This window comes from Perca flavescens, chromosome 1, assembly GCF_004354835.1.
Source record: "Perca flavescens isolate YP-PL-M2 chromosome 1, PFLA_1.0, whole genome shotgun sequence".
Lineage (NCBI taxonomy): Eukaryota > Metazoa > Chordata > Actinopteri > Perciformes > Percidae > Perca > Perca flavescens.
In genome coordinates, this window is record NC_041331.1 from 20987347 (window position 1) to 21007682 (window position 20336).

Sequence of the window (20336 nt, forward strand, 5' to 3'; positions counted from 1 at the left end):
GTACTGAAATATCCGTAATGAAAACCTGGGACGACGGTTCACCTTCCAACAGGATAATGACCCCTAAGCACACAGCCAAGACAACGCAGGACTGGCTTACAGACAGAGACCTGAAAATGGCTCTCCACCAACGGTCGCCACCCAATCTGACAGAGCTTGAACACTTGTTTGTTCTTTTTTCTTTTTAATTTGCAAATTTATAAAATTCTGTTTTTGCTTTGTCATTATGGGGTATTGAGTGTAGCTTGATAAGGGAAATGCTTAGCATAAGGCTGCAACATAACAACATGTGACAAGTGAAGGGGTCTGAATGCACTCTTGTTGCCACTAACTACATCAGGCTATATACTACATAAAGAGCTACACAAATGATTTAAATAAAACTTTATTTAATATTTAGCAACACCATCCTTAAGAACAACCTATACACAGTCCCTAATACAAGGACTTCCAAAGAAAACCCTACTTCAACTTATTTAATCTGTAAGTCTCATAGTAATATCTGCCGCTAAATCATCAGATGCTTTATTTTGGCCTTAATGTTTCCGCATTAACCCTTCAGTCAAAATAATGCAATTACTTGAGTACAAACTAAGGGGTAAATGTCCACAGCAATCTGTTATAATTCTTTACTGCAGCTCATTTGAAAACCAAACACAATAATGCAGACTTTGTGTAGATGCGAGTCTCTTAAACGAATGCAAATATATTTGTTGCGTGTCATCTCCAAGTAGAAAAATCACCCCTAAATTCAACTTTTGTCGGGACAGAATGACTTGAGTTACAAATGGCTAGCAGTTGCTTTTCTATCATTTGCAGATGTGAAATAACAAATTCTCAAAAGTAATACTTGAATCCAAACCTGTATATGCTGCAGTATGTTTGCATAAAAGCGATACCATGTTAGTTTCAGGTATTAGTACACAGTGTTTGGGACTTCTAAGACAGAGCATTTCATTGTTGATTGTACGTACAGTAAATGTTGATGAGGGCTCTTCTAGACTATGTGGTCTTTAGCCTAGAGACATCTTGTTTAAATAGACTTGTTCTGAGTGCTTCCAAGGCATGATAATATGGGCTGTGCAGCAAATGCATGAGAAAAATGATGGAATTCCTCCCAAAATAATCATGGTCAAAGATGCACTGGCTTGTTTAGTCCTGTTTCACATTATCTAAATGTGACAGCTAACTGGAAAACAAGTGCAAATGTTCCTGCACAAAACGTCTGCATGGAAACTGATTTCAGGCATATAAAGCTTCAAAGTAAGGAATCAATTCCAGGTTTTAAAATTTTCACACAGCGCCGGATGACCCCCAACAAAAACGCAGCAGTTGGAGAAGAATTTTGAGACAGTCATTTTATGGTCAGACCAGCTGTTGATTCACGTCCTCGTCTCGGTGTTTACGGGGAGGTGGTTGAGGCTCGTCTTCTCCTGTGTCTTGTTTGTCCCTCTCTGCCTCCAACCAGCTTTGCGGGACGATCATCTTCTTGGGCCCATGGGGGGGTGGACCGAGCAAGGCTTCAATGTCACTGTAGTTCACCACCTCTCGTTCCAACAGCGCATTGGCCAACTGGAAGGACAGACCCCAACGAGATGTGACTCATAACAACTGAACACTAAACTAAAAAGGTAATACAGAAGTACTATTCTCAATGTTAACAAAAAGCTACTGTCTAAACACACAAAATGTACGATCAAAGAAAGGAACAACTGACCAGTGTCAGCTTGTCTCGGTTGTCCTGTAGCAGCTTCTCTGTGTGCCTGTAAGCACGGGCTATCAACATCTTCGCCTCCTGAAAGAACAACAAGTGCTGTCAAATCTATATTTAATTAATGACATGAAAAACCATTCGGTGTTCTAGGTAAAATTAGCAAGGAGAAGTAGTCCTATTTCAAAACACCTGATCAAATTTCTGCCCACTGAAATGAAAAAAAAATATATTATGTCCACATTCACAGTGTGCTAATGTGGACTAATGGAGAACATAGAATTAATCCGATTGTAGAACCCACGTGGTCCATCTGCTGCTGCAGGCCCTGGCTGAAAGGACGGCGTCCAATGGCACCTTGCGGCTCTTTGTCTGGAAACGAGACCTGGCCGACACTGTCACACATGCCGTACTGCTTCACCATGGAGTAGGCCACACGTGTCACCTTACGCAAGTCATCCTGAGCTCCTGGGGGACAGAGTGAGGATTCTTCAATCACTGTTTTTAACTGGGTGCCAAGTTAAAATACACAGTGTACAGGAAAGTGTTTATATTTGGATGTTCAGCCATTTACTTTTCAGATACTTGGATGGAAATCCTATTCAGAGTTGAGTGTTAATCAAAGTCCATGTTTGTAGAAAAAAAACATTTTTATTCATTTATTAAAATAATGAGCAAAGGTTGCCCTGAGAGTCGGCCTTCAAGACAAAATTACTGAGAAGATAAAACTGAAATACGAGTATTAAAAAAAACATTCAAAATATTGTAATAGTTTCCTCTTATTAGTAAAAACAATCTCACTTCATATCAGAAGTAATAAAAAAAAAAAAGTAATTTGGTAAGATTGAGAAAGGGTGAGGAATGTGAGCAGTAAAAAGCTATGAGAAGTTATTTGAAAGCAATCAGCAGGATACGTAAGAAGCATCCATTGGAAGAAGGTGACATGCGTGTGAGCATACAATAAAGGAGTGTACCTGTTGTAACCTTGTTAAAGGTGATCGCCTCGGCAGCTCTTCCTCCCAGAGCCATACACATCCGCTCAAACAGCTGCTCCTTGGTGAACAGAAACTGTTCACGAGGTAACATCTGGGCAAATCCCAGGGCTGCATTAGTTCGCGGGGCAATGGACACCTGAAAAACACCACGCGATCAGTGATTTCAACACGAGTTGTTAAAAAATGAATTAATCTTAATTTTCGTCAAATGATTGTTTTAGGATTGTTTTCAAGGCATTTCTATGTGTCCATCCATGTTGTCCTAACAATTTTTTAGTCGTTTATTATCAAGTCTTCCGGCACTAGCTGGTCAACAGCATAACCTGGCTGTACTCATTCATAAATGTACTGAAACTGGGATTGTTGGTGGCCCATCTGGAAATCAATAACAATCTACATTGTTAATGGTGTGCTACAAATGTAACACCTAGTTTGATGTCCTGGTCCATCTGGCTTTGACACATCGTCGGATGCGTGAAAGTCCAATGCAGCAAATACGAGGCAGACCAGCAGAGAAAGAGAAAAGACACCCAGGATCAGTTGCTCAACATTGAAAAATTAACAGTTCTGCATCTATAATTGCCAGAACCACGTGTCAATAAAGAGGAGCAATGGCGGCTGACTAATGAGATATTTGGGCAAAGTGAAAAAGGTTTTATCTAAATAGGGTATCAAACTAAATTTTAATGGAATTTTGAATCTCTACTCTCCAATACAATTCTAAAATACAAGCATCAATTAGGCCACACTATGGGAAGTGCCAAAAAAAACAAGCCTACATTACATCAAGGAGCAGACATGCAGGAGTGTGTTACCTTCAGCACTGCCTCTGTGTGCTCAAGAAGCCATCCCACTAAGGCATGTCCAGACTCATGGAAGGCGACCACCCTCTGCTCCTCTTTACACAGGATCTTGCTCTTCTTTACACTTCCTGAATCATGTCAGATTGTCAGATTTTGCTAGTGGCAACTGAGATGTGAAATTTGTAGTTTTCCGGCAATATAGTGTTTGCATCATTGTACCTGCTATTACTCTCTCCACTGCATACTCAAAGTTGAAGGTATCGATGGACTTGTACCCTTCTCTGGCAGCATGCAGGGCCGCTTCGTTACAAATGTTGGCAATGTCTGCACCTGCAGAGACAAAGTGAGTTGGCAGCAGATATTTAGTGACCATATGGGAATGCCATTTCAGTAAACATCAGCAGTGTTGTGACATCCAAAGATGTTTCACGTTTGTTGATCAAGAGCTTATGTTTATTTATAGAGGCAGGCCATTATTTTGTTATGGCCACAGATGTTCATAGATTTACATGAGGACAAAACACTAAATATGTATATACCACTGAAGCCTGGGGTGAGCTCAGCCAGGCGCAGGGAGTAGAAATCAGCTGGTTGGGTCAGCTTTAAGATCTTCAGATGTTGCTCATAGATCTCCTTCCTCTCCTGAGAGACAACAAGAAAAATGAGAAACTAGATTTAACTGACAAAGTTGTCTAAACCTCCGACACAATTAACATGGTTTAGTTGACCCAATGTTATGTTTGTTTGCCTGAAAATGTATAATGGAAGAGCCTAATAGGATACCAATTTTTGCAAACAGCAGAAACAGAGGCTGCTTGAGGAATTTCCCTAAATTTCCTTTGTAAGGACCATGTTTATTTCACAACTAAATTAAGGTTCATTTTAAGTTTCAAGACTACCTGCAGTGTGGGCAGATCTATAAAGATGTGCCTGTCAAGTCTGCCTGGTCTCATGAGAGCATTGTCCAAGATATCTGCTCGGTTAGTGGAAGCAAGGACAATGACGTGGTCGGTCGTTCCCATTCCTGCCAAACAAGAAGAAATGTTTCATTATTCTGTCAACAAGGTCTGCCTATGATGACACCAAACTGCTTTGAAATCCCACATCTGACTCACCATCCATTTCTACCAGCAGCTGGTTGAGGGTCTGCTCCTCTTCAGTGTTAGAGAAACCTGACATGTTGGTGGAGCGCTTCTTTCCCACGGCATCAATCTCATCGATGTAGACGATGCAGGGTGCTCGGCCTCGAGCCTCCTTGAACAGACTCCTTACCCGGGCAGCACCCAGGCCTACACACAATATAAGTCATGTCAAAACTGAGGAGTAACATACAGCATCTAATCTGTCTTCAGAAATGAACCTTTTAATAAAAGGCTGCCATATAAAGGCTGAACAATGAAGTCTAAAATCAAATATCACAATATCTGTTTTACCAATACTTGGATATCTCTGGTGTGACAGAGGTTTCGAGATGATATGATATTTACGAAAACAATCATCATTAGTAATGTGTATATGATGAAGGACGTTCCTCTTATACATCCAGAAAAGTCTGATTTCTTGAATAAATTACAGAATATCCCTGCACTGTAACAATGTAAAATGTAATCTATATCACCATATTAACATAACCAATGATATCTACTCTCATTTTGAATATCAGCATCCTTTTGATGTATGTTGACTGGCTTTATGCCATATTAGTTGCTGGTGCTGTCTTTCCATACCTCCAATGACCTCCACAAACTCAGAGCCAGCAATAGCCAGAAATGGCACCTGGGCCTCAGTGGCTACAGCCTTAGCCAGCAGGGTCTTCCCACAGCCTGGAGGCCCAAGCAGCAACGCACCCTTTGGAACTTTGGCTCCCAGCTGGAGGTATCGTTCTGGATTCTGACAATAGATACCATCAAAATGGTAATTACGTAATAGACTGCAATGGGGAAATTAAAGTTTTACTCATGCGAGATTTGGATGGTAGATACAAAGAACTTCTGTTCGTCCAGTAGATATTGTAGCAGAGGCTGGTATAAACCATCTTTCAGATTCACCTCATCCTTAGATTATTAATTGGGATTGAATATTCAATGTGTGCTTTACAATAAAACAAACTGCGAAAGTACTATACAAGACCAACATATATTACTGGGAGTCCGGGTCCTTACCTTGAGGTAGTCGACAAATTCCTTTACTTCCATCTTAGCCTCGTGCATACCTGCCACATCTTTGAAACTTACGCCTTTACCCGACTTGCTGTCCACAATGGTGAACTTGGCCATTTTCAGCTGATTCTGTTCACAGTAATATGCAATAAACGCACTAGTTAAATCAACGGAACACAATAAGAACTTAAATGTACACGTCAATTTGCTTATGTGGTTTCACTCACAAAAGCACTGAAGCCTCCTTCTCTGCCCCCCATGCCTGCTAGTCGGAAGATATACCAGAGAATAGCCACGCCAATAGCAGCCATCCCCAGAGCATAGACTGCACTGCAAAGTGAACACATGAAACAACATTGCATTAAGTCGTAAAAATCAACGTAGGAGAAAATCAGGTTCAAGACCTTAAACACTTGAGTTCAATTTGCCCAGACTAACTGTTTAAATAGATATAACAGTCACAAACATACCCACCTATTTTTAAAAAACATTTAGGAAATTACGGTTACTTTATGAAACTACTACTAATAAAAACACACATGACAAGTTAATTGATGTTTTTTTGTGGTTGACACATCCTTTTACTGTGTATGGAGATTGCATTCTGTCAAATGCAAATAAATGGATTACTTTAAAAGAAAGGTCATGTTCTTACTTCCCAAAGAATCCAGTGCGTTTGTACGACACCTGTATCCTGTCCTTTGCGTCAATATCCAGCTCTTCTTCAGCAGCTCTCAGCTTCTCCTCAAATTTGTCAATGTTGGCAACCTGCATTCTGTACATAAGCGCCAGCCTCTGCAAAGTGAGATACATGGCAAGAAATGAGAGGTTAGCATGCACATCTGCTGTAAAGGTTCTGATGCTAATTGTGCGTTTGCATTCAATCCTGCACAACATACAGGCCTTCCAAAAATAACTGCTCCAGGATGAAGGTAGATTTCCACAATGTCGCTCTCAGGGACAACCTGCACACGAGACACCTCTCCCTTGGCCAACATCTCATTGACAAAGTCATTCCAAGAGATGTTACCACCACTGGTATTAATGGAGTTCAGCAGGCTCATGATGAGTGCTATGATGAAGAGGGTCCGCAGACGCTCCCGGTACATCTGGTCCTCCTGCTCGCGACGTTTCTTCTCCTCTGAGAGGTGAGGCAGATTGTGGAGGAAGACAATGAAAAGCATAAGAGAAAGAAATTAAGATCCCAACCAGATTTGGTGCGCTTATTGAACAGCCAGGCAGCTAAAGCAATGTATCACTTACCTTCATCTTCCTCTGGAGTTTTTCCCTTTGGTCCATCACTTTTATTTTTCTCTTGTTTAGATTGAGATGTACTGAAGAGGTTTAGTGAGCCTGAAATTAAAGTGTTTTTCATCAGAAGTAGTTATAAGTAAGTAAGTAAGTAAAACATAAGATCATAAGTATGTAAGTACTAAATAAACTGTGTGTTTACCTAATAGATTTACCAAACCAACAGGGTTCCTCAGCAGGTTGTTTCTGATTAACTCTTTGCTAATTCCCACCATACCAGGACCCAATGGTCTATGGAGGAGACTCTAGAATGGAAACATTGGGACAACATATTTTGTTGAGACAAAATATTAGAGAAAACTTGACAGAGGAAGTAAAAATAAGTGTAGTGTAGTTTGCACATGCATACAAACTTAACCACAATACAATGCATTTGCAACTGAGTAGAAGCCGTAAACAATGATCTAATTTCACATTAAAGGCCTTTTACAGAAGAAATTTAATCACACTTCAGACCACTTCAAAAAACACTCGCCTGGTGTTACTGGCAACTTAATTTCAAGCACAGGGAGACAGCTGACTCTATTTGTAAATACATTCTACTAATGGAAAATCAGTGGAATTAATATTTAAAATTCTCCTAAAGAATCCAAAAATCATTGTTTTTCCTTCATAGCTTATATTTTAAGGAAATGGGTCTCAATGAGAGGCTACTGGTGCACAGATCGTACTTGTTACATGTCAACGGTGGTCTTTTTTCTTTTTTTACTCACATCTATATTACCACTACCAATCATGAATACAAGGCAAACATGGGATGTATTTTAAAAAAAGCACTCATCAGACATATCATGATGTATTTTGACTTACATTAATGAGTTTCTGTGGCTCACTTGTAAGTGTCCGCTCTGATTTTGAAAGAAGCATCTTTCTGACATTAGCGCATCTGAACAGCACATTTTTAACACTATCGCTGGATCTTGGTTGGTTTGTTAATATATGAGAGTTTCGCCTTGACAGTGTCCACAATAAACCTGTACTGTATTTTCTACAAAGACCAGTACGATGCTGCTGCAGCAACAACAACGTCGTCGACATAGTGTCTACCACTACGTGCTGTATATTAACTAAACAATTGCAATGCCATATCTTTCAGTTTTCTATTAGGTCGAAACTGTCTGTTTTAAGACGTTTGTTTAACCCCCAACAAATTCGCTAAGAGCTAGCTAGCTTGCTTTGTTATTCAACCGTGAGCCCATGGTGCAGGGTGCAACCGAGCAAAGATGTCAGCTCGAAATCAACACTGCAACTATCCACTCCTGGACTTCCTGCGCAAGGAAAAGAAAGCAAAAAAAAACAACGTTTTTCTGTAAACTTGATTCTATAGTTATTTTCTAATTATTATTACTATAGAGACTATGTTTAATCCGTGATGAATATTGAATAGTATCGCTTTACACATCTCGTAGCCTGTAAAAACATCTTTGCTTCAAACTTTGAACTTTAACCTTTCTTGTTGTTGTTCTTCAAGGACCTACTGGCTGCGCAGACGTTTGCGCAGGGCTTATAAAACACAATTAACGCGCTGCAAGTTCCAGTCTCACATACTATATTTAGGCTGCTAAATTCCTTTTTTCCCCCGAGCTAACAGCTTTACAATGCAGCAAGTAAAATCCGCACGTGTACTACACTAGGGGACGCACACTCACTGCGCACTCAAGACAAATATTGGTTCAGTTAAGCAGTTGCCCTTAATATTGAGCCACTTTGGTTCTGGGGTTTATTTTGTGCTGACCGGCAGTTTTAATGGATACTGTGAAAAAATGCATAAAACATTGCATATTATCCATATGCAGATTATATATTCCTAACTAAGTGGCAATAAAGTAAGCTACTGAATATTGTAATGTACAGATACGAGTAATCTTACTTAATCTTAATACTTACCCGCTCTTAAAATTGAACAAACAATAATAAAATCAATTAAAAACACAATAACATAATATAAATTCATTACATAATCATACCAAAGGTCTATAAAAAAAAAATGAGTTGACAAAATATATAATACAATAGTTTTCCCTGGTTGCGAGCAGCTGAAAAACTAACAAAATAGAAAAAGAAAACTTCCATCGATTGTTTTTCTTGTCAAGGTAACAGCATTAATGCAAATAGTGAAAATAATAGTATTCAAATGATTCTGTGTTCAGTTCAGAATATTCTCTGAAACCTCTAGAAAAGTAGTAAAAGTAATTTCCCCCCAAGTGTGTTGACACTCCAGCAGTCCAGCAGAGTGCGCTATTATTTCATTGAGTAAAGCTCTGGATTCAGACCTCAGTCCTGTTAGGTTTAGCAAAAATGAATACATATCAAAACAGTTTGTTGTCAGTTGTAGATCCAACTTGGAAAACCCAATCACGTTTTGAGATCGTGGAACTATGTGCCAACAGTCTTCTTGTTATCATGGAATACAATCATAAATAAGTCTTTAGTAACTGGAGTAAAGACATGCAAATCACGGCCCCTCACATCCCTTATCGCTGTTGTAAAGTACCGATGTCGTAGGAAGCGACGTGAACATGTCAGTTTGAGTGACATATTACACAAACCAATAAGATTATATAACTTTTCTGCGAGCCAATGGGAGCCTTCGTTTCACCCACTCGCATGTCATTTCGACCATAGGTGCGTTATGTTTGTTCACCAGCACGTCCCGCTTTCTTGCCAGCTCTGTCTCTTCTGACCCATGTTTGAGGTCTGACATGGGTCCGACCAAAGATTCTATCCATCGAAAGCAAAGCTTACATTTTATTAAGCATCACAATATATGGTGAATACTGATACCTGTGATTATACATTTATGAGAAGGGAATTAGCCATTACCGGCATTTAATGTATCGTTTGTGTGGATGCCAGAAGCTTCAGAAAATGTTCGCAAATATGCAGCGTAACCGCGTTACATTTCGCAGTACACACATCAACATTTGCATTTGAAATAACGTAGGAAATCTAAATACACAATCGACGAGTCGGAATAAACACATTTTAAGGTTTCAAGAAATGTTGAAAACAAGTGCACCCAATGTCTGTACTCCATTTCCTTTTCTTGGTCTCCAACTTTATAATGGAGTGTGGTCTCCATTACGTTTGAAACTGTGAACTGCAAACAGCCACGTTGGAGCCCTGCTTGTGTTGTTCTGAAGCGAGAACAGGATGCTAAGTGGATCCAAAATGGCGTCTGTTTCATCTTGTGCGAAAACGGTATCCGCCTACAGCGCCATAGCCAATCAGGAAGCTCCTTTCATTCCCAACGCGTTTCCGTCCCTATCGTCCACACACTGAAGTCAAAGGCCGTACGAAAACCGCTCGAATGGGTTGGCGGAGAGGATTAAACCGAAACAAAATATGATCTTTTGATGGTTTATGTTGACCCAAGCAAGCCTACCGTTGCACAAATGGAGTGTTAAAGGTTCGTAGTTTGCGGTGACGAAGCAATAGCTACGCTGTAAACGAGTTTTCGTGGATATTTTAGTCTTTTTTTCTTTGGACGTCTGTTTGTTGGTCTACATGGTTTTAACAAGCTAGCGCTAGCCTCGATTCTAGTGAGCTGCTTTCGAGCTGCGATGGTCGTCGCGAGTTTATGCGGATGTCTCCGGGCCCGTCTATACTGAACCGACGGCAACAAATGGGACCATCCAGCATCGGCCGAAAACATCGCGGCATAGACTAAACATTAAAGATTCAATACGTATTTGAATTTGTGGAAATTCAGACAGAGGTAAGTCACATTTTTACTGGACCTGCATAGCTAACGTGTTAACAACAACAACAACAAACTGACTTGCTGCCTCCTTGGTTAATTCAGGTTTTATGTCTGTTGCGACACAGGTCAACTTGCAATATCTTCATTTATTTAGGATTTATTAGTCTTTTAATATGTGCCCCATGGTTATATATTTATGTAATTGACTTTGTTTTCACTGGAAATACACATTTATTTTAGTACGCTGCTGAACTTCTTAAATGCAGCCTTTTTAATGATTATTATTATTATTATTATTATTATTATTATTATTATTATTATTATACATAGCTCTGTTAAAATACTGATAATCCTATCCAAAAAAAAACATTAATTCGTGTATTACACCATGCGGTACCTGTGGTAAATCATTCCCCATGTGTGATGGGACTGACACTGGCTGTGTTGAGGTTTTAAAATTAAATTGAAATGTTTTCAGTAACGTTAAGCAATTCGTGCTGCATACATTATTGATGCCGTACATGCATACTAACCGATCAGCTTTGTGCATGTGTTTTGGAAGACTTGTCTTAGAAGCAAAAATGAATTTCCTTACACTGTCCACCCACAGTACATTTTAGAGTCATGTTAGGCTTAAATGTGTTGCATACTCTCAGGACTAGCACTCAATGGGCACTGGTAATATCCCAGACAACAATTATCATTACATTTCTCAAGGGAGTGCATTAATAACGAACACATTTGTAATTGTCACAATGGCAGTAGTGTTTGGAAAATGATCTAAAGCAATACTGGTCTACCTGCTTTTTCCAGTTAAGTGAGCACAACATAAATTCCAGTCATGAACCACCATGTCTTGTCCATTTGCTCTTTAGGTTGTAAGAAGTAAAACCCATGAAGAAAATGTGTGTTCTTTGTAGGACTATTTAAAGCACAGTGTTTTGAAATTCCCACATGCTATCTGGATTTATCTGGAAGTGTCTGTAAATAGGTAGTAGACTAACAGTGGGGGCTGTGTGGATGGATAACCGTCACAATTACCTAAGTTAGTTCAGTGGAGTGTCTGTGTTAAATAACATGTAAAGAAGGGACACATTTGAGAGGAGTTTTAGAGGAAATGGAATATGGAGGAGAAGCTCTCTCCACTTTGGTGCAGTACCAATGCTGAGGAAAACACTGCAGTGCCGCTGGTGGTGTTTTCCACCAAGATACTGAGTGTTTTAGCTTGTTTGGGGCGTTCATGTTGACTACACTGCAGAGGCAGTGATGCATATCTCTGTCTCCCTTGAGCTTGCGTAGGTCCTATTTCTCTGTGCTATAGTTAAAGCATCAAATGGTATTACATGCCCTATTCTGTTATACATGAAGATTAGCACGTGTGAGATTCAAATATGAACGAGACATTTTTGCAGAATTCTTAACAACTTTGATCTCTAATACATTACCAAATATCACTGATTGTAAAACTGAGTGTTTACATTGTGAATGTAAGATAGCCCACACGCAGAATGACAATCTCATCGAAACTGAGGCTTATCTTTAACACATGAGGTGTAATCATTTTTTTTAACTGGGTCTGTCAATTGATTGTTTTGAGTTTTTTGACATTAGCCTATATGCTGGACACACATTTCTCCCATGTCTGTTATGTAATGTGCACTTGAATGCCTTTTTATTTGTTTTCTTTTGGAATATTTTACTAGTGTTGAATTCTATTTAGATTATTGCTGTGTACTCATAAGTAGTAGCCAATTCAAGACAGTAGTGAAGACCTATAGTGGTGTGTATTGTGTTCATCTAAATCCAAAATGATGAAATGTAATGCTTTATTTAATCTACCAATAATAATAATAATAATAATAATAATAATAAACCGGAGTCCTGTTGAGATATTTTAGAGTTTTAAGTCAAAATATCTTGTCATAAATGAAGATAATTGCCACACTCCTTTGCGCCTTTTCCTATAAGTAATACGAGAGAATGATGATATGCCCATGCTTGCCACAGGAAATGGAGTTCTGCCGGGGTCAGAAAGATCATGAGCTGTGATTATAGCTTTGGGTTACACGTTTTGTGTAATAGGCAGGCAACATTTCTGTGTTTTTGCTCATCTACTGCCAACAGTTGCTCTTGTGTGTCACAACTCTTCAGACTCCATTAATGCTCGTTGTACCCCGATGCAGGGGATTTGCTGACCCGTTTGCACCACACCACAGTTATGCCTAGTTCACACTACCCAGCCTTAGCCCTGATTTTCCACTTGCTGACAGATTTTTTTTTTTAGCTCCTTGACAAAAGCCCCAGATCAAAGGGGAATCCAACGCATTACAGATATCTAGCAGGCTAAATATATTGACTTATCAGGGAGTGTGTCAGGGAGCTACAGCCAATGGGAGCGCAAGACATGGGTTGAGGGGAAACCTGAAACAACCAGTGCGTTTACATGCAGTTTAAAAACACGATTACATCCGGGTTAAGGCAATACCCGGATTCTCAAACGCCATGTAAACACCGTACTCCGGTTAGAATCGGAGTTCTCACACCCCAGTTAACAGACCTAGATGAGGTTGACAGAGTGCGTGTGTGGAAACAATGAACATGTGTTCTCACGACAACACTGCCTATCCCTTCTTATCTTTTTCTTTTATGGTTTATTGCTGGAAATTGGCACAAACAACTTACAACGCTCGTTTTGGCAGACTCGAAATCTGGTCGCAAGCATTGTACTATGTCATTTCCTGTGTCACTTCTCGTGTGACTTCGCAATGACTTCAAGACTCCCGATTACAAGACAGCAGCGTGTGAAGTGTATGAACAGTACAGCAATCTGACGACTTTGAAAGTCATTAAGGGCCGGGACACATCAGGCCGATTATCGGCCGTGGGACAGTCTGGCGAGGTCAGTGACTCGAATCTGTTCTGTGTGTCCCGTGCCGTCGTCCGTCTGGGGGGCTGTCGGCGTTCATTTTGGCCAACCTGACATGTTCGGTCGGCGGCAGGGCAGTCGGGACTCACCCGGAAATGGCGAGCAGGATGAGGTGACTAGAGTCTCTCAAAATCTGACGAAAATCTTTTAAACTGACCTTTGTTGAGCTGAAATGAAGACGGATTCAGCAACTGCATGGCCTATTTCTCGCTTAAAATGTTTTCAGAAACATGTTTCAGTGAACTATTTTAGTACAATATGAGATCGTATTCTGAACGGCCGCCATGACAGTTTGGCTTTGGATTTCCGGAGAAAACAAACACATGTGACGCGTTCATCCAATCAGCTGCCGGTTTTCATTACTTGGGCGACATTACAGATTAGCGGCGCCTGCTGTTATAGAGATGTATTACGTCTCGTTTCCTCTCGTCTTTTTGGTCTGTTCTGTGGCAGTTTTTTGGACCTCGGAGATGCGACTGATCATATCAACGGGGTTTTCTGTCAATGGTCGCCCGTGGGCTCTATGTGTCTACACCTTAAGTGTGAACTTCACAACCAACCCGATAATCGGCCGTCGGACATCCTGGCGAGGTCGGTGACTCGAGTCTGTTCGGTGTGTTCCGTGCCGTCGTCCGTCAAAGGAGCTGTCTGTCTTCATTTTGGCCGACCTGACTTGCTGGCTCGGAGGGCGGGCAGTCGGACTCGATGACCAATCTGATTGGTGGAGTGCTAACCCAGAAATGACGAACGGGATGAGCGTGACTAAGCCTCTCAAAATCTGACGAAAATCTTTTAAACTGACCTTTGTCGATCTGAAATGAAGACAGATTCAGCAACTGCACGGCCTATTTCAAGCTTAAAATGTTTTCAGAAACACGTTTCAGTGAACTGTTTTCGTAAAGTACGAGATTGTATTTCGAACAAGCCGCCATTACTATCGGCTGGAGAAGCCAGAGTCACTTGACGCGTTCATCATTTCCGGTTTTCATTTGTTGTATTACGTCTCGCGCATGCGCAGAACGTACGCTCAAGATGGCGTCGCTTCAGTGTGTTCCGAGGCACTTTTTGGACCTCAGGGAGCCGACCGATCAGTCCGACTGCCTTTTCTGCCGACGGTCAGACGTCTGGTTGGTGTGTCAGGGACTTAAGTCAACTTCTGGGTTGTTTGCCAAACAGCCCATAATGACACTGCTGCGAACAAAGTGTTGTCATAAACATGCCTTATTGCTTGGTTTGTCCTTCACAACCTTAAGAACCTTTTTAAGATGATTTGTGTTGCCTAATCTCATTCTTAGGTAGTCTTCCACATATTTTTTTAGTCTATACATCATGGCTTAACACAACAAGAGGGAAAGCGAAAGTGCAAGACGCTCTTGAATGCTGTGTTTGGAGGACTCGCCAGTAACCGTTGCACAGGGCAACCAGATGATCAATATGGCCATGTTCAGCGATAACCAATGTCAGAATCACTGAATAACCCACTTTGCACAAATGAAAGTACAAATGGCATGAAAACATGGAAAGAATATCAAGGATGATAAACAAAAGCGGGCAGATTTTAAAAAAGAATATGATGCAGAGAGCACTGCAGTAGATATCATTCTTCAGAACGTGACTCTGCATATCCACTTTTCAGCAGTACGGTTTACTATATTCTACACAACACAACATACATTTCTGCCTATTGTAATCCACTCAATGACCCTGCAAATACAATCTGTCACTCTGTCAGTTTTATTTGGTCTTTTTAGTGGAGCTAAGCCACATATTCTTGTGTCATGTGTGCCTAACATTTCATGTATTTCTTAGTAATATTTGTCAGTGAAATATGGCTTATAATTTAGGCAGGACCATTACAGTCCAGTTCAAAGTTATTCAAATATGGCAACCAATCGGTCATCCTTGGTAACCAAAAGCTGATTGTTGGTAGCCAGCCTGGCAATTGTTTAAATGTACTGTTTGCCCCTTGTTTGTACGGATGTGTCCCGCCACTTCTTTTCTTTGTTTTTAATGACAGGCTCCTTTTGTGTGACTTGGTTGCTTTTTTTAAATGAGCCTCCAGCAATTGTTCATCTTGAAAAGCAAAGACGGCAACTAAGAGGTCAAATAATGGTTTTAATGGTTCATTTATAGATACTTATTTTAATTTCAGTGGTATTTTTGTTTCACGTAATTAAGAAGTTGTGTTTACTCATGATGTTTAGTTTCAGGGTTTACAAAAGACTTCTGCAGCTTTCAGTTTCAGAGCATTCGTCGTTTTCGTATCCTTGTGAATTGTATACCTTCAGGATTTGAGAAAACGGTTTGAAAAAAAAAATAGCCAATATGAAGACCTAAATTTGGGCTCTAATACCGAGGCATGTCATAAGCATTTATTATTATTTCTGACCGTTTATGACCCCTGTGCTTGAACAGTTAATCAGAAAGGTAATTGATGATTAAAAAAAGAGCCTATGATTGTATTTATTGTATGTTGCTCTTGAAAATAACTAGCCAAGATATGTTGTATATAAATAGTATATGCTTCAGGGATCGACAGTGCTAGTGTTTCACTCGCATTTGTGACTTAAAAATAGATGTGTGCGAACTGTAAAATCTATTTAGGAACATGTGTGCGAATAACGTTAGGGTATTTTCACACTTGCCGTCTTTTGCAAATGCGGCCAGTAGCTTCCATGAAGTTTGCAACATTTTAGTTTGAGTTTGTGGTCTTTCCGTCTTTGTTACTGGAGCATATGTAGCGTCTCAGGTAAAACCGCTCTGCGCTGGCTGTGCCATTGTTTTCCCATGGGGTGAACGGTGGAGACAGTGGAAGTGCTGCCCTCGGCGTTGCGCACCTCTTGGAATTGCCGTGGATCATTGCGTTTTAAAGGTCATATTATTTCAACTTTCACCTCAAGGCACAATCGAAGCCAGAAGCAATGACGAGGTGTACCTGCGCTGCGCATTGGCTCTGTGCTCGCCGCCCTACCTCGCGGTTTTACCTCTGATCGTGTGTGGCCGGTTTAATAGCGGCAGTAAAACTGTATTTCACACTATGATGGTTAAACTATTAATAATAGTTTATTATCCGCGGTTAATTAATAAGCTGAACCGTAGGGGTGGTCTGTTACACCCCTACTGTATATTCAACATCATTGACTTATTGATGAATATGACATTCATAATAGAAAACATTACATTTCATAACATTTTGTATTGATAACGCGATTGCATTATTGTTAAAATTAGTTACAAGTATCACTGTACACCAACAGTAATAGCAGTTACTTTGCTATACTTAATTTTCTTTTTCTTATACCTATAAATGTCTCCTCGTATTCCTTTTTATCAAAGAAAAACACATTATTTGATACATTTTCATCGCGCCCCGTAATGTCTTTCTGTGCTCCTACATTTTTCAACTTAAAATTTTTTTCATTAATTTCATTAAGGTGAAAAAAATTGGCACTTTTTCTGCTCTCATGTCCCCTTATGAGATGTGTTTTGTACAATAATATGATGACGTAGTACATAGGTGGCTGCAAATTTGTCCATGGATATAGCTGAGAACCCTTCTTGAGGTCCAATTAGCATAATAAAACGACTAGTTGTAAAAGGGAAAAGCAACTCCAGCAGCCGCTCTGCCTGCCCTCTTTCCATGCTGGCTCTCCCCTCCCCCTCTTGTCCTGAGAGTGTGGTCCTTTTAGGTAAACAAGCATGGCCACTCTTGTTTCTTGCCTCTCTTTGTCTGTCTGCCTTTTTTTTACTCACTCTCTCATTGTCTCTCTCAGCCCCTGTTTGAGTTGTGTGAATCTTTTATAGCTGCTGTTCTACCAGCACAATCTCTGCGGATACTCAAATGGCATCTGAAGCCCTTTGAAATTCAGCCTGGTCCTTTGCCCCCCTCCTCTATCCTCAAAGCGAAATGGAACAAAATGGCGGGCCCGATCTTGCTGTTTCCCTCGGGGGACTGTGGAGCCTCATTTTGGGGTTTAGGAGGTCCTGATGGTTGATGGCGTCTTTAACTCATGTTAGGTTGCGCGTACCTTCTAGCCTTCCGCTGCAACGCTCTTGATAATTTTTTTTTCTCTTCCCTTAGTCTCTTGCACATCAAAGGGAAAGAATCTCTATTCTGGCACGCTGCTGCTTCTCCAGAAATGTGCATTTTACAGACTTGGCTTTTGATCTCTCTGATCGAAGCTTGGAAAAGGAATATTTTGTGCTCTTGTCTTTAAGGGACTTACTGATTTGCTTAATCACACTTTAAGGTATGCAGAACATTTCAAAACTTTACACAGAAGTAGGCTCCCAGGGTTTGATATGTATAGCCATGCTGGCATAAATAGGGCCTACATTATAGCATGAGCTGACCAACAACTCAGCTTGTTTGCCATATTGATTTAAAGTATTCAAAAATCCCATTATAAGATTATTGTTTCCATCACTACCCTATTATTATTTGATTATAAAAAGAACCACTAAAGAAAACAGAAGTTGTAATAGATTTATATAAAAGGGTGTTTGGTGGGGAGTTCTGATTGTAGAGCTTGGTCTGAGATATCTGTGTAGGCATGATTGTATGTTTTCCACACTGAGAAAGCCTGAGTATGTAATGCTATTAGGCAAATGGCTGTGTGCCTCAGTCTGAGCAGGCATGTATTAGGGGTGGTGCAAGTCTGGAGACAACAGTTGGTGTTTTGATTGGATGTGCTGCTGAGCAGGAGGCTGCATGGGATGATGTATTATCCATACGTGGCATTGGAAATGTTCAGAGGTTAGTCGGCCAGGTCTGGGAGCTGATGGCAGAGACGGTCTGTGTGATGTGTCCCTCTGGGCTCGGCTGTTCTGGTCTGCTCAGCCTGTTGCTGACACACAGGGAAAAAGACAGGACAGGCTTGCTTGCCTGGATTCACTTACCTTCTCTGTTTTTCCTCCTCAATCATAAGGCCCTTTTTTTTTTTTTTTTAAAAAAAAAAAAAGGGTTTTCCATGCCTATCTAAAGCTAAGGTGGCCCACATATGTTTTTTAAGCTATTTAAAGCTGCAAATATGAATGTATTAATCAGTAGTTGTCAACTATTAAATTAAGTTTATTTGTTTCTGGTTTCTTTACTCATGACGGCAAACTGAATATCTTTTGAGTTGTGCTGGGAAAAACCCCATTTAAATCTGAAAGTGAAAGATCTTTTCTCATGCCATTTTCTGTCCGTGCTAGCTCATCACTAATTGAACCTGGTTTTCACTGCTAGAGACAGATTTCTGCAAGGCTTTTTTTGTGAAGTGGCTTTTGCAATTCTTGCTGGCAGAATCATAGATTAGGTCAGTTGGTTATTATTGAGGTAAGATGCCGATCTGAATCTCGAGTTGGGGAAACTAACCATTGTTTGTCAGATCAGTTTTACTAAGTGAACTGGTTAGGTAAAGGCTGCAGGCGCTTATAGCATGTTGGGCTGTAGTTTTCTGCAGGGTGCCTGGTGGTCAAAAATGTTTTGTCCTAGCATTGTGCATGCATATAGCATTAATGTTCCACATGGTTGATCACACAATATTGCTGTTGCAGAACTGAAACAATGTTGTTTTTCAAATCACATTGCCATGACTGATTTATTTCCCCATTGCTGTTTCAGCTCTCTATTCAAACATGACGTCTTGACAGAAGAATGTGAAATTGTGAAAATTAATGGTAAACACGATACATCAGCAGATTTGTCTTTTCTGTTCCAGATTCGCTGTAGAGATGGCACAGGGTCGTGTGTACTGTCCATAACCAACCTTTGTCACGCTAAGATAAATTAAATATGTCTGGGATTTATTACCACTTTGAGATATTGCTTCATGCCTGACTACTGTGCTGAGGGGCAAACGACTTTATCAGTTTTCTTTAAGCCCTCTTGTGCCCAGCAGTCCTCTTCATGTTGGACATAAGCTATAAGCTGAGACAGGGGGTAAAGGGTGTTAGGACAAAGTGTTGGGTGGGGGAGGGTAGAGGTGGTGTGGCCTGGCTGAATCTCAATCACCAAGGCCCTTCAGTAGGCCTGGCCTTTTGATGGGCCAGCTGCAGCCATTCATCCACCCATTTACATTGAAATGCAACAACAGGAAGGGGGAGGGCAGTGCTGTGGGGAGATGGGCCTCTGCGCCTGTGCGGGTGGGATGTGAATGAAAAGCAAAGGCATACCTAAATACCAAAGAGATGAGGTCCCTCAGTCGGGGCCTATGCCCCTGCTCACCAATACATGCAGCCATACTTTGTTTCCCCCCAGCATGCTGTGGGGCAGTATACTCAACACAAAGGATCTAAGCACCCTCTTTGACCAGTACATGCATTTCCCCTTCTCAGCTCTTTTCTGTCTTTACAGCCAGGCTGGTGGCGATAAAGAGGTTGTGATTCATCCCACTGTCTGTTTTAACAGCACTCTACTGTTGCACCTATTGTTGATTCTGCTTTTTATACTTTGCCTTCTTCATATGTTGTGGGTAATTGCCTTCAGACAGATGATTTACTCTTGTTAATTATTTATCAAGGCTGTATGGGTTGTGGATTTTAAAGTTCGTGTTCCTGGCTCACTATAATGCAGGTCATATTGTGATATTGGCTGGAGGAAAAAACGTGTTCTGTAACTCTTTAGAGGCTTCAGGCAGAAATTGTAGTTCAGACAAATGAGGCCAGTGTGTCATTTTTCTGAGTTCATCCAGCTTTCCAGGGTAACTTGGGAGATGTGCATGTGATGGTGATTGAGAGGCTTT

General features: G+C 40.6%; 2 protein-coding genes across 2 annotated transcripts in view; one reads left to right on the plus strand and one right to left on the minus strand.

Moving 5' to 3' along the window:
* Positions 1 to 369: 369 nt before the first annotated feature.
* Positions 370 to 8626, minus strand: spg7 (SPG7 matrix AAA peptidase subunit, paraplegin). Its single transcript, XM_028582623.1, has 17 exons — positions 7790 to 8626; positions 7122 to 7224; positions 6932 to 7021; positions 6568 to 6809; positions 6324 to 6463; positions 5896 to 5998; positions 5672 to 5797; positions 5237 to 5399; positions 4625 to 4798; positions 4409 to 4533; positions 4049 to 4151; positions 3729 to 3839; positions 3522 to 3637; positions 2686 to 2842; positions 2016 to 2179; positions 1718 to 1795; positions 370 to 1572 (listed from the first exon to the last, which is right to left on the minus strand). The coding sequence occupies exons 1-17, from the start codon at positions 8015 to 8017 to the stop codon at positions 1366 to 1368; spliced, it is 2430 nt and encodes an 809-aa protein (XP_028438424.1). The 5' UTR covers positions 8018 to 8626; the 3' UTR covers positions 370 to 1365.
* A 1627-nt stretch (positions 8627 to 10253) lies between these two features.
* ankrd11 (ankyrin repeat domain 11) overlaps positions 10254 to 20336 on the plus strand; it is a 128052-nt gene continuing 117969 nt past the window's right edge. The window contains 1 exon segment of the mRNA XM_028594967.1: positions 10254 to 10697. The gene's annotated coding sequence lies outside the window, so the exon portion shown is untranslated.